Source organism: Carcharodon carcharias, chromosome 10 (genome assembly GCF_017639515.1).
Source record: "Carcharodon carcharias isolate sCarCar2 chromosome 10, sCarCar2.pri, whole genome shotgun sequence".
Lineage (NCBI taxonomy): Eukaryota > Metazoa > Chordata > Chondrichthyes > Lamniformes > Lamnidae > Carcharodon > Carcharodon carcharias.
The window spans coordinates 70,608,582-70,621,349 of NC_054476.1; the positions used below are offsets into that span (position 1 = coordinate 70,608,582).

General features: G+C 43.2%; 1 protein-coding gene across 2 annotated transcripts in view; it reads left to right on the top strand.

Moving 5' to 3' along the window:
* The window catches only part of ighmbp2 (immunoglobulin mu DNA binding protein 2), an 87,492-nt gene that overhangs the window by 14,023 nt on the left and 60,701 nt on the right, over window positions 1-12,768 (top strand). For both annotated transcript variants that reach the window (XM_041197175.1, XM_041197174.1), the window contains exons 4-6: window positions 1,969-2,164; window positions 6,005-6,105; window positions 6,541-6,704. In XM_041197175.1, the coding sequence (XP_041053109.1) occupies window positions 1,969-2,164; window positions 6,005-6,105; window positions 6,541-6,704 (461 nt within the window). The remainder of the gene's footprint in view (window positions 1-1,968; window positions 2,165-6,004; window positions 6,106-6,540; window positions 6,705-12,768) is intronic.

Genomic DNA, 12,768 nt, shown 5'->3' on the forward strand with positions numbered 1-12,768 from the left:
CCCTCGCACCCTTTTTAAGTAATTGTCCAACATTTGCAGACCTCCAATCCTCTGGTACCTCGCCTGTATCTAGTGAGGATTGGAAAATGATCCTCAGAACATCCGCTATTTCCCCCCTGGCTTCATTTATCAGCCTGGCATTCAATCCATCTGGCCCTCATGACTTATCCACCTTCAAAGATGTCAGTCCCTCCAGTATACCCTCTCTCACTATGCTTATTGCATTTAATATTTCACACTCCTCCTCTTTAACTAGAATATCTGCTTCATCCCTCTCCTTTGCGAAGACAGAGAAAAAGTACTCATTGAGAACCCTGCCCACATTTTCAGAATCAGAGCATGAGTTACCATATACATCTCTGGTAGGCCCTACTGTTTCCTTAGTTATTCTCTTGCTCTTAATGTATTGGTAAAGCATCTTTGAGATTTCTTTGATTTTACCTGCCAATATTTTTTATATCCTCTCTTTGCTTTCTTAATTACCTTTTTACTTTACCCCTGTACTTCCTATGTACTTCTAGGTTTTCTACAGTATTAAACTTTTTGTGACTGTCATAAGCTTTCTTTTTCTACTTTATCTTACTTTGTATACTTCTAGATAACTAAGGGGCTGTAGATTTGGCAGTGCCACCCTTTTTCTTTGTGGGGGCATGAATACACTCGTTTTTGAATGCCTCCCACTGGTCTGTCACTGAATTTCCTTCAAGTAGCTGTGACCAGTCCACTTTCACCAGATCATCTCTCAGCTTTGTAAAATTTGCCTTTCCCCAATTTAGAACTTTTACTCCTGTTCTATCTTTATCCTTTTCCATAAATATATTAAATCTAACTGTATTATGGTCATTATCTCCAAAATGATCACCCACTGCTACTTCATCCACTTGCCCAGCTTCATTTCCTAAGACTAAAACTAGAATTGCACTTCCTCTCATTGCGCTTGTTATGTGTTGGCTAAAAAAGTTCTCTTGAATGCAGTTCAAGAATTTTGTGCCCTCTATGCCTTTTACACTGTTCGTATCTCAGTTGATATTCGGGTAGTTGATGTCCCCAACTATTATTGCCCTATTGTTTTTGCATTCAGAAATTTGCCTACATTTTTGCCCTTCTATCTCCCTCTCTCTATTAGGGGATCTATAGTACACTCCTAGTGGTGTGGCTGCCCTCTTTTTATTCCTGAGCTCAACCCGCGTGGCCTCATTTGATGATTCATTTAGTATATCATCTCTCCTCACAGCTGTAGTCGATTCTTTAATCAATAATGCTACCTCCCCGCCTTTTTTTAGCCCCCTCTCTATCCTGCCTGAAAACCTTATATCCAGGGATGTTGAGCTGTCATTTTTGCCCCTCTTTAAGCCAAATTTTCATCATGGCAATGACATCATGCTGCCATGTGTCTGTCTGTGCCCTCAGCTCATCGGCTTTGTTTGCTATACTCCTTGCATTTAAATAAATACCTTTTAACATTGCCAAATTCCTGACGGGAGTTAAAGCATTTTTGTTCTGGTACAAGGTATCTTTGCACAATTATTTCATTTAATAAACCATGCCACATTACTTTAATATGAATTACTGGTGTTTTTTCTCCCTACATTTCAAAATGGTGACCACCCACACCCACACCAGCGGTTCACATTTTGTACTCTGCATATAAGTCGACCCCTGTTTTTGGGATGATTTTTGGAGGCTTCAAAGGTCAATTTATAAGCTGACATTTATGGTAAGCGCAACAAACAACAATGTGCCCTTTTCTTTATTTGTTCATAGGATGTGAGCATAACTGGGAAGGCTAGCATTTGATGCCGTCCCTAATTGCCCTTGAGAATGTGTTGATAAGCCACCTCCTTGAATGGCTGCAGCCCATGTGGTGTAAGCCTGCTAGTGTGACATTTCTTCAGTGTGGACTTGATGATGTCTTGGTATGGGGAAGAAAATGCATTAACTTTCTTTGTTGTTGTTGTTGTTGTTCAGGGGATATTGTAGGTCTGTACGACAGTCCAGGCTCTGCCCCATTGGACCAGCTTGCATCTGGCATTGTGACGCGCATCACGCAAAACTCAATCACTGTAGCTTTCGATGAGCCCAGTGACCAGTTAAGCTTCGACGGTAACTGTTCCTATAAACTTTTGAAACTGGCTAATGATGTCACTTACAAAAGACTGAAACAGTAAGCATGATTTATTTTACCTTCAACAGTGAAAGGTGAATGTTTTAATATCTTTTCTTTTTTCAGCAAAATAGTTAAAGATACATATCTACTAAATGCATCAGCAATATATACCTGGATCATTTATGCTATATTTAAACTGCTTACTTTTTCCTCATTAGATTCAGTTGGAATGTAACTCTATTCAAGCTACATACAGGCTTGGAGGAATGGAAATGAATAATTTCTTCTGTGTTAATATATTTAGACGTGCACGTAGAGATTGCTGAAGGTCCTTGCATTATTACACTGAGATTAATTTGATCTACCAGCAGCAAATTCAGATATATATTCTAATTTCATAGAGAGACAGGAACAGGACTAGGCCATTTAGCTTGTCCCATCATTCAGTGAGATCACAGCTGATCTGTGACTGAACTCCGTGGCCTGAATTTTTCCCGTGTCGGGCGGGCTCAGCGGGAGCAGATGGGGGCATTCGCGGAGCCCACTGCCACCTGCGATCGGTTCTGCACTGCCATTTTACGCGGGCGGGCCAATTAAGGCCTGCCCAGCTTAATACCCGAGTGGTAGCACTGAGCGCTACCTGTGCAGGTGCAGGGAGGAGGGAAAGTCAGGCCCAGCGGCTCTTTCGCTCATGCATGCGAAAGAGCACTTCAATCTCTTTGAGGCACGGAGCTGCCTCAGGGAGATTAAAGCGCTTTTGAAATAAATAAATAGAATAAAAATGTAATAAAACATGTCCCTTCATGTTACTGTGTCACCTGAGATGTGACATGTTTTTATATTTCAGAAAATTTTTAAATTCAATTTGTAAAAGTTTTAGGAAACCTCATCCCACTTATGGATGAAGTTTCCTAAAAAGCGTAAAGGCCGCTTTAAAACAGCGCGTGCCCACTGAATGAAATACTGTGAGACAGTACGATGACATTGGGACTTACGCCCGACATCATCACGCGTCATTTTATGCACCAACGTGTCGGGCCCGTCCCCGCATGCTGACTGAAAAATCTTGGCCCATTGCCCTATATCGCTTGATACGCAAGGTTAACAGAAATCTATCAATCTCAGATTTAAAATTAGCATTGACTCAGCACCAATTTCCTTTTACGAAAGAGAGCTCCAAGCTTCCACCATTCTTTGTATGTAGAAATGTTTCTGAGTTTCACTCCTGAATGGCCTGGCTCTAATTTCTAGCTTATGTTTTCTGGCCCTAGATTCACTACACAGTGGAAATATTTTCTCTTCATCTATTCTATTAGTTCCCCTTAATATCTTGCCAGCTTCAATCAAATCACCCCATAATTTTCTAAATTCCAGGAAATACAAACCTTGTTTGCGTAATTACTCCTTGTAATTTGACCCATGGAGTCCAAGCATCATTCTAACAATACACTGCACTCCCTCCAAGGCCAATATATCCTTTCTAGGATGTGATGTGCAAAACTGCTGAAAGTGCTCTAGGCAAGGCTTTATGTAGTTGCAACATGACTATTAATCACTTCTATTTTAGACCTTTAGATATAAAGGCTGGTATTCTGTAAATTTTTTGATTTTTTTTGTACCTGTTCATCACATTCTAATCTGTGTTATTGGACCCTAAATCTCTGGGCCCCCATTGCTTCTCATATTTCACCATTTAGAAAGTACTCTGCTATATCCCTTTCAGCCCCAAGTGGATAACCGCACACCCATCTATATTGAAATCCATTTGTCACAGCTTTGCCAATCCACTTAATCTATCAGTAACTCTAATTTTATGCTCCCTTCTTCACCGCTTGCAATGCCACCCATGTTTATCTCATTGACAAACTTGGTGTGTGGTTCTATATCCTGTCATCTAAGCTGTTAATAAATACAGTGAATACTTGAGGCTGTCACACACATTCTTGTGGGATGCCACGAGTCACATCTTGTCAATTAGAGTGCCTACCCATTAACCCTACTCTGGTTAATGGCAAGGGACAAGCACCTAACCAGTTCAAAAATTTCTCCTCTATTCTATGAGCTTCGATTTTAACTAATAGTTTCTTATGAGGTACTTTATTGAAATCCTTCTAGAACTTCATATAAATAAGGTCCATAGACCTTCCACTGTCCACTATTGTAGTCACCTCTTCAACAAATTCAATCAGGTTCATCAGGCATCACCTACCCTTTATAACTCCAGGCTGGGCCTCTCTGATCATCTGAAAATTTTCAAATTGTTCAATCGCTCCATCCTTGATTCTTGACTCCAATAATTTTTTGACAATGAATGCTGAGCAAACATTCTTGCTGTACAAGTGCCAGGCACTGACTATCTACAACTAGAGAGAATCTAACCATGTCCCCATGACATTCAATGGTGTTACTATTGGTGAATACCTCCATCATCAGCATCTTGCTGGGTGTTACTACTGACCAGAAACTTAACTGGACCAGCCACGTTAATACTGTGGCTAGATGAGCAGGTCAGAGACTGGGAATCCTGTGGCAAGTAACTCACCCCCTGATTCCTCAGAGCCTGCCCACCATCTGCAAGGCGCTAGTCAGGAATATGATGGAATACTGTCTACTTGCCTCAGTCAGTGTGGTTCCAATAATACTCAAGGAGCTCAACACATCCAGGACAAAATAGGCCACTTAATTGGTGCCGGATCCACCACCTTAAACATTCACTCCATCCACAACAGGCCCTGTGGCAGCAGTATGTACCATCTACAAGATGCACTGCTGGAACTTGCTGAAACCCCTTTGACAGTATCTTCCAAATCCATGACCTCTACCACCTAGAAGGACAAAAGCAGCAGCCGCATGGGAACACCGCCACTGCAAGTTCCCCTTCAAGCCACACACTATACTGATTTGAAACTATATCACCATTTTTTCACTGTTGCCAAGACAAAATTTTGGAACTCGCTTCATAACAGCACTGTGGGTATGCCTCCACAACAAAGACTGCAGCTGTTAAAAACGACAGCTTATCAGCACCTTCTCAAGGATAATTAGGAATCGGCAGAAAATGTTAATGTTGTCAGTGATATCCACATTATGCAAATGAATAAAAAACAATTGGCCAGTAATGTCCTGATTTCTCTGTCTTACCTTTCTTAAATAGTGGAATGATGTGCAATTTTCCAATCTAAAGGAATGGTTTTTGAGACGAGAACTTTGAAAGATCATAAATAAGGCATCTGTAATGTTCCCGTCTACTTCTTTTAAAGCCCTGGATTGGGAACCATCTGGCCCTGGGGATTTATCACAATTTTGATGCACTGCTTCAATAATAGTGTCCTTGAAATGACCATCTTCCTCTTCATATCCTCTTCCTCTACTGTAAACACTGATGCAAAGTTATTTACTAAGTAATTATGTTGCTATTTCCTCATTTTCATCCATAGTACCACCGCTTGTAATTTATAAGGGGCCCACATTGCTCTTAACCATCTTTTTTTCAATGTAGTAATTTTTTTAAATGTTGATTTTGATATCCCTTGCAAGTTTCTTTTCATGCCCCTTCTCGTAGCTCTTATTATGTGGTATGACTACCCTTTGCTGTTCTTTGTATCTCTCCTGCTCACCAGGATCTGTACTTTTAGGCATTGTTGCCTGTGTTTCTTTTTTAGTTTTATGTTGTCTCTTGCCTTTTTTTCAATAGCAGAGTGAAACACTTTAACGTGAATTATGTGCATCTTTTTCTTTTTAAGCATCAGACTCTTCCTGCATTGCACCCCATTAAGTGTTAGGCCCCTGATATTTCAACTAGTGTTTTTATTTTGTGTTTCAGACTCATGTATAAAAAGGACTGGCTCTGTCAAAGCTGCACTCAATTCTTTCCTTCACTTATTATTTTATTTTCAGTGCATTAAAGGCCTTGAGCCAATATCATGCTGGACCTACTTCTCATCTCATTGATGTCCTGTTTGGTGCTTCTGAGCCAAGCTTTCCTTCAGAAAATCTAAGTAAGACCAATTTCTTGCACATCATTTGCTTGTTGTCCTGACAATTTGAAAAAGAAGATTTGATTCCATTTTAACTTTACAGTACAGTGGCATTGAGAACCTGTAAAGGATATGTTCACTTTGATTGCTGTGACCAGTTTAGTTTTAAATGAAGAAACATTGGTAACTTTCTACAGGAAATTAACATGCATTCTCTTTTTGCTCAGCTTCAAGCTCACCCAAATGGCTAGATGAGACTGAAACTGAGAAATAATTTAATTTTTATCTATAGAATTTTTACCTCCCCATAGAGTGAAAATGTTGCAACCTTCAGAAATGAAGGGCTGTTTTAGCTGCACTCATGGTTTTTGTTGTACATACATAGCTACAACAGAGTTCATGTGTATATGTGATTTACTTTCCTTAAGTGTTAGTTGCTGGTTTGTTTTTCTTAAGAAATCCCAGAGCTGTACAATCGCTGTCTGGATGACTCTCAGAAGGAAGCAGTACATTTTGCACTCTCACAGAAGGAAGTTGCAATTATCCATGGGCCTCCTGGTACTGGAAAGACGACTACAGTTGTAGAAATAATTCTGCAGGCTGTAAAGCAAGGTCTGAAGGTCAGCCAATGATTGGTAATATTTTATTTGAATTGTACATGGAATATTTTACTTGAATTATACACAAGGTAAAAGTGCAACTATAGACCTTTCAAAGTACTTTTACTTATTTTTAAATGTTATTTGGGAACCAATTTGAAGAGCAACAATTGGGAGAATTCTTTCTTACACTTAAGGGTCGGACATTTTAGGGAAGAAGAACGGGAAATAGTTTTTAAGAAGGAAGTAGTTAAAATTTTTGTTGGATTCAGTGCCCTGGTTTGTTGGGGCTAAAGGATCTGGGTTGCACGCTTGTTTCAGGGTGACTGAGTTAGTACCAAGACCGAGAAGATCAGTAGACCATTCTTAGAAGAAACACATTCTGTTTATTTACTAAAGGAGCTCAGCAGCTACACTTGTGTGCTTACAGCTCAAACTTCTGTCTTTATTCTTCAGACTCTAACTCAAGACTACTGACTACAGAGGTAGCCCGTGCTACTCTGCTATTCACAGAATCACAGTGCAGAAGAGGCCCTTCGGCCCATCGAGTCTGCACCAATACGTGAGAAACACTTGACCTACCTACCTACCTAATCCCATTTACCAGCACTTGCCCCATAGCCTTGAATGTTATGACATGCCAAGTGCTCAGCCAGGTATTTTTTAAAGGGTGTGAGGCAACCCGCCTCCACCACCCACCCAGGCAGCACATTCCAGACCGTCACCACCCTCTGGGTAAAAATGTTTTTCCTCACATCCCCCCTAAACCTCCTGCCCCTCACCTTGAACTTATGTCCCCTCGTGACTGACCCTTCAACTAAGGGGAATAGCTGCTCCCTATCCACCCTGTCCATGCCCCTCATAATCTTGTACACCTCGATCAGGTCGCCCCCTCAGTCTTCTCTGCTTCAACGAAAACAACCCAAGTCTCTCCAACCCCTCTTCATAACTTAAATGTTTCATCCCAGGGAGCATCCTGGTGAATCACCTCTGCACACCCTCCAGTGCATTCACATCCTTCCTATAATGTAACGACCAGAACTGCACACAGCACTCCAGCTGTGGCCTCACCAAGGTTCTATTCAACTACAACATGACCTCAACAAAAATAAAAACACCTGGAAAAACTCAGCAGGTCTGACAGCATCTGCAGAGAGGAACATAGTTAACGTTTCGAGTCCGTATGACTCTTCAATAGAACTAAGGAAAAATAGAAAAGAGGTGAAGTATAAGCTGGTTTAAGGGGGGGTGGGACAAGTAGAGCTGGATAGAGGACCAGTGATAGGCGGAGATAGCCAAAAGATGTCATAGAGAGAAGGACAAAGAGCAAAGAGGTGTTGAAGGTGGTGATATTATCTAAGGAATGTGCTAATAAGGTGACATTAAGGGTAGAAAGCAGGACGAGCAAGGTACTGATAGCCCTAGTGGGGGTGGGTAGGTTGGGGGGGGTGGGGGGGTGGGGGGGGGATCGAAATAGGCTAAAAGGTAGAGATAAAACAAGGGATGGAAATACATTTAAAAATAATGGAAATAGGTGGGAAAAGAAAAATCTATATAAATTATTGGAAAAAAGGGGGATCGGAAAGGGGGTGGGGATGGAGGAGAGAGTTCATGATCTAAAATTGTTGAACTCAATATTCAGTCCGGAAGGTTATAAAGTGCCTAGTCAGAAGATGAGGTGCTGTTCCTCCAGTTTGCGTTGAGCTTCACTGGAACATTGCAGCAGGCCAAGGACGGACATGTGGGCATGAGAGCAGGGTGGAGTGTTGAAATGGCAAGCGACAGGGACGTCTGGGTCATGCTTGCGGACAGACCGAAGGTGTTCCGCAAAGCAGTCACCCGGTCTGCGTTTGGTCTCTCCAGTGTGGAGGAAACTGCATTGGGGGCAGCGAATGCAGTAGATTAAATTGAGGGAAGTGCAAGTGAAATGCTGCTTGAAAGGAGTGTTTGGGCCCTTGGATAGTGAGGAGAGGGTAAGTAAAGGGGCAGGTGTTGCACCTTCTGCAGAGGATGATCCTTTGAATGCAGAAGCTAGTGGGGTGATAAGTGAGGACAAGGGGGACCTTATCATGGTTCTGGGAGGGAGAGGAAAGTGTGAGGGCGGATGCGCGGGAGATGGGCCAGACACGGTTGAGGGCCCTGTCAACCACCGTGGGTGGAAAACCTCGGTTAAGGAAGAAGGAAGACATGTCAGAGGAACTCTTTTTTGAAAGTGGCCTCATCAGAACAGATGCGACGGAGGCAAAGGAACTGAGTGAAAGGGATGGAGTCCTTACAGGAAGCAGGGTGTGAAGAGCTGTAGTCGAGATAGCTGTGGGAGTTGGTAAGCTTGTAATGAATATTGGTGGACAGTCTATCACCAGAAATTGAGACAGAGAAGTCAAGGAAGGGAAGGGAAGTGTCAGAAATGGACCATGTGAAAATGATGGAGGGGTGAAAATTGGAAGCAAAATTCATACATTTTTCCAGGTCCAGATGAGAGCATGAAACAGCACCGAAGCAATCATCGATGTACCGGAGAAAGAGTTGTGGGAGGGGACTGGAGTAGGACTGGAACAAGGAATGTTCCACATACCTCATAAAGAGACAGGTATAACCGGGGCCCATGTGGGTACCCATAGCCACACCTTTTATTTGAAGGAAGTGAGAGGTGCTTAAGGAGAAATTGTTCAGTGAGAGAAGAAGTTCAGCCAGACGGAGGAGAGTAGTGGTGGATGGGGATTGTTCGGGCCTCTGTTCGATGAAGAAGCGGAGATCCCTTAGACCATCCCAGTGGGGGATGGAGGTGTAGAGGGATTGGACGTCCATGGTGAAGAGGAGGCTGTTGGGGCCAGGGAACTAGAAATTGTTGATATGATGTAGGGTGTCAGAGGAATCACGGATATAGGTGGCAAAGGACTGGACAAGGGGAGAGAGAATGGAGTCAAGATAGCAAAAAATGAGTTCCATGGGGCAGGAACAGGCTGACACGATCGGTCTGCTGGGACAGTCCTGTTTGTGGATTTTGGATAGGAGGTAGAAACGGGCCGTCCGAGGTTGGGAGACTATGAGGTTGGAAGCTGTGGAAGGAAGATCTCTGGAGGAGATGAGGTCAGTAACAGTCCTGGAAACAATGGCTTGATGTTCAGTGGTGGGGTCATGGTCCAGGGGAAGGTGGGAGAAAGTGTCTGCAAGTTGATGCTCAGCCTCAGCGAAGTAGAGGTCAGTGTGCCAGACAACAACAGCACCTTCCTTGTCAGCAGGTGTGATGACAATGTCAGGGTTGGACCTGAGAGAATAGAGTGCAGCAAGTTCAGAGAGAGACAGGTTAGAGTGGGTGAGAGGAGCAGAGAAATTGAGACGACTGATGTCACGCCAACAGTTCTCAATGAAAAGATCAAGAGAAGGTAAGAATCCAGAGGGAGGGGTCCAGATGGAAGGAGAACATTGGAGGCGGGTAAAAAGATCCGTTGAATTGGGAGAGGACTCCTGCCCAAATAAGTGAGCACGGAGGCGAAGGTGGCGGAAGAAGAGTTCAGCTTCGTGCTGAGCCCGAAATTCATTGAGATGAGGGCGCAAGGGTATGAAACTAAGTCCTTTGCTGAGCACTGAACGTTCAGCATCAGGGAGGGGAAGGTCAGGGGGTATGGTGAATACACGGCTGGGGACAGAGGGACGGGCAGGGGTGGAGGATCCTGGATGGGCGTTGGTGTCGCTGAGTTGTTGGAGCTTGCGTTCCTTTGCACCTGAAAGAAAGAGACAAAGTTTCTTGTTGAGGCGTCGGATGAGACGAAGAATAAAATGAAACTGGGGGCATGCACAGCTTTGAAACAGGGTGCGTCGGTGCTGCTGGAGGGAGAGGTCGAGTGTGTTCATATGACGGCGCATGGCACTGAATGTGGATCTCAGGATGCGACGAGAACAGCAGTTCGAGGAGCGTAGTATGTCCCGGAGATATCTGTAATCCTGGGGGTGTTCGAAACATGAGAGATGGAACTTCAGTTGAAATCCACGTGGGGTAAGTTGGAGACGGAGACAGTCACCGAGGAAGGAAATATGGCTGTGAAAGTGAGTTTTAGTAAACACCTTGTCAAGCACCAGGAATGAAATGGAAAGCAATGAAGGTGAACATGGCAAAAGAGAGAGACGGAAATCCTGTCGGAGAGAAGAGCAATACTTCTTCAAGGTAGGCATTCCTTGAAGAGAAGTGGCAGTCAATTAAACACTAAGATAAAAGCAAAAAACTGTGGATGCTGGAAATCCAAAACAAAAATAAAAATACCTGGAAAAACTCAGCAGGTTTGACAGCATCTGCGGAGAGAAACACAGTTAACGTTTTGAGTCCGTTTGACTCTTCAACAGAACTAAGGAAAAAATAGGAGAGGTGAAATATAAGCTGGTTTAAGGGGGGGTGTGGTGGGACAAGTAGAGCTGGATAGAGGGCCAGTGATAGGTGGAGATTGCCAAAAGACGTCATAGACAAAAGGACAAAGAGGTGTTGAAGGTGTTGATATTATTTAAGGAATGTGCTAATAGGTGACATTAAGGGTAGAAAGCAGGACGAGCAAGGTACTGATAGCCCTAGTGGGGGTGAGGTGGGTGCAAGGGATCGAAATAGGCCAAAAAGTAGAGATAAAACAATGGATGGAAATGCATTTAAAAATAATGGAAATAGGTGGGAAAAGAAAAATCTATATAAATTATTGGAAAAATGGGGGATCGGAAAAGGGGTGGGGATGGAGGAGAGAATTCGTGACCTAAAATTGTTGAACTCAATATTCAGTCTGGAAGGCTGTAAAGTGCCTAGTCAGAAGATGAGGTGCTGTTCCTCCAGTTTGCGTTGAGCTTCACTGGAACATTGCAGCAGGCCAAGGATGGACATGTGGGCATGAGAGCAGGGTGGAGTGTTGAAATGGCAAGTGACAAGGAGGTCTGGGTCATTCTTGCGGACAGACCGAAGGCATTCTGCAAAGCGGTCACCCAGTCTGCATTTGGTCTCTCCAATGTGGAGGAAACTGCATTGGGAGCAGCGAATGCAGTAGATTAAATTGAGGGAAGTGCAAGTGAAATGCTGCTTCACTTGAAGGGACCAACGTGACCTCCCTACTTTTGTAATCTATGCCTCGATTGATAAAGGCAAGTGACCTATATGCCTTTTTCACCACCCCACTAAAATGCCCCTCCGCCTTCAGAGACCTATGGACACACACCAAGGTCCCTTTGTTCCTCAGAACTTCCTAGTGCCATGCCATTCATTGAATACTTCCTTGTCAAATTACTTGGGTACTTGGGTACCAAGATCAAATGATCTTACATTACAACTTTTGTCTTAAAGGTATATTACACATCAGATTACTACATCCCTCCCCCTTTATTCAAATACATTTTACAACTTTTCTCAAGAGATCAAATTGTTCACACAGATAAATAATTTACAGAGTCTGCTTTTCCAGGGGTTTCCTTATGTGTGTAGAACGTCTCAGCTCTACAGCTTCCGATGTTTGATCTGGAACCTCCCTCACTGTAGTCGCCTGAGCATCTGCTTCTTCAGTAGGTACTTGCAGTTCTGTTTCCTCGATTCTTTCAGGTACAGTCGGCCCTTCAGACACATTTCTATTCAGTTGAGTTCTTTCAACAGGCGATGTTGATTCAGACACAAACATTGGTGGAACCATTTCTGAGTATTTTGTTTCTCCTCTTCTTACATGATCCACATGCCTCCTTGTGATTCGATCTTCCACTTTCACGTGGTAGGAAAGAGGTCCTGTTACTGCATTTATTTCACCAAACAACCATGTTGGTGGTCCTCTGAAATTCTTCCCAAATACTTTCCCTCCTATGTTAAATGTCCTGTCACGACTGTGACAGTCATGCCCAATTTTCTGACTTCCCTAACTTCTTTCCACGTTCCCCACCCAAGTTTGTCATAATTAGGCTCAATCTCGATTGGAGATGGTGCTTCATCAACAATTCTGCAGGTGTGACACTGTTGTTGTATGAGGGGTGGTCCTAGAATGGAAAAGAAAACGTGCTAATTTAGACGATTTCTTCATACCAGATTTTAACGTATGAACTGCTCTCTTGGCCAGTCCATTTGAAGAAAAGT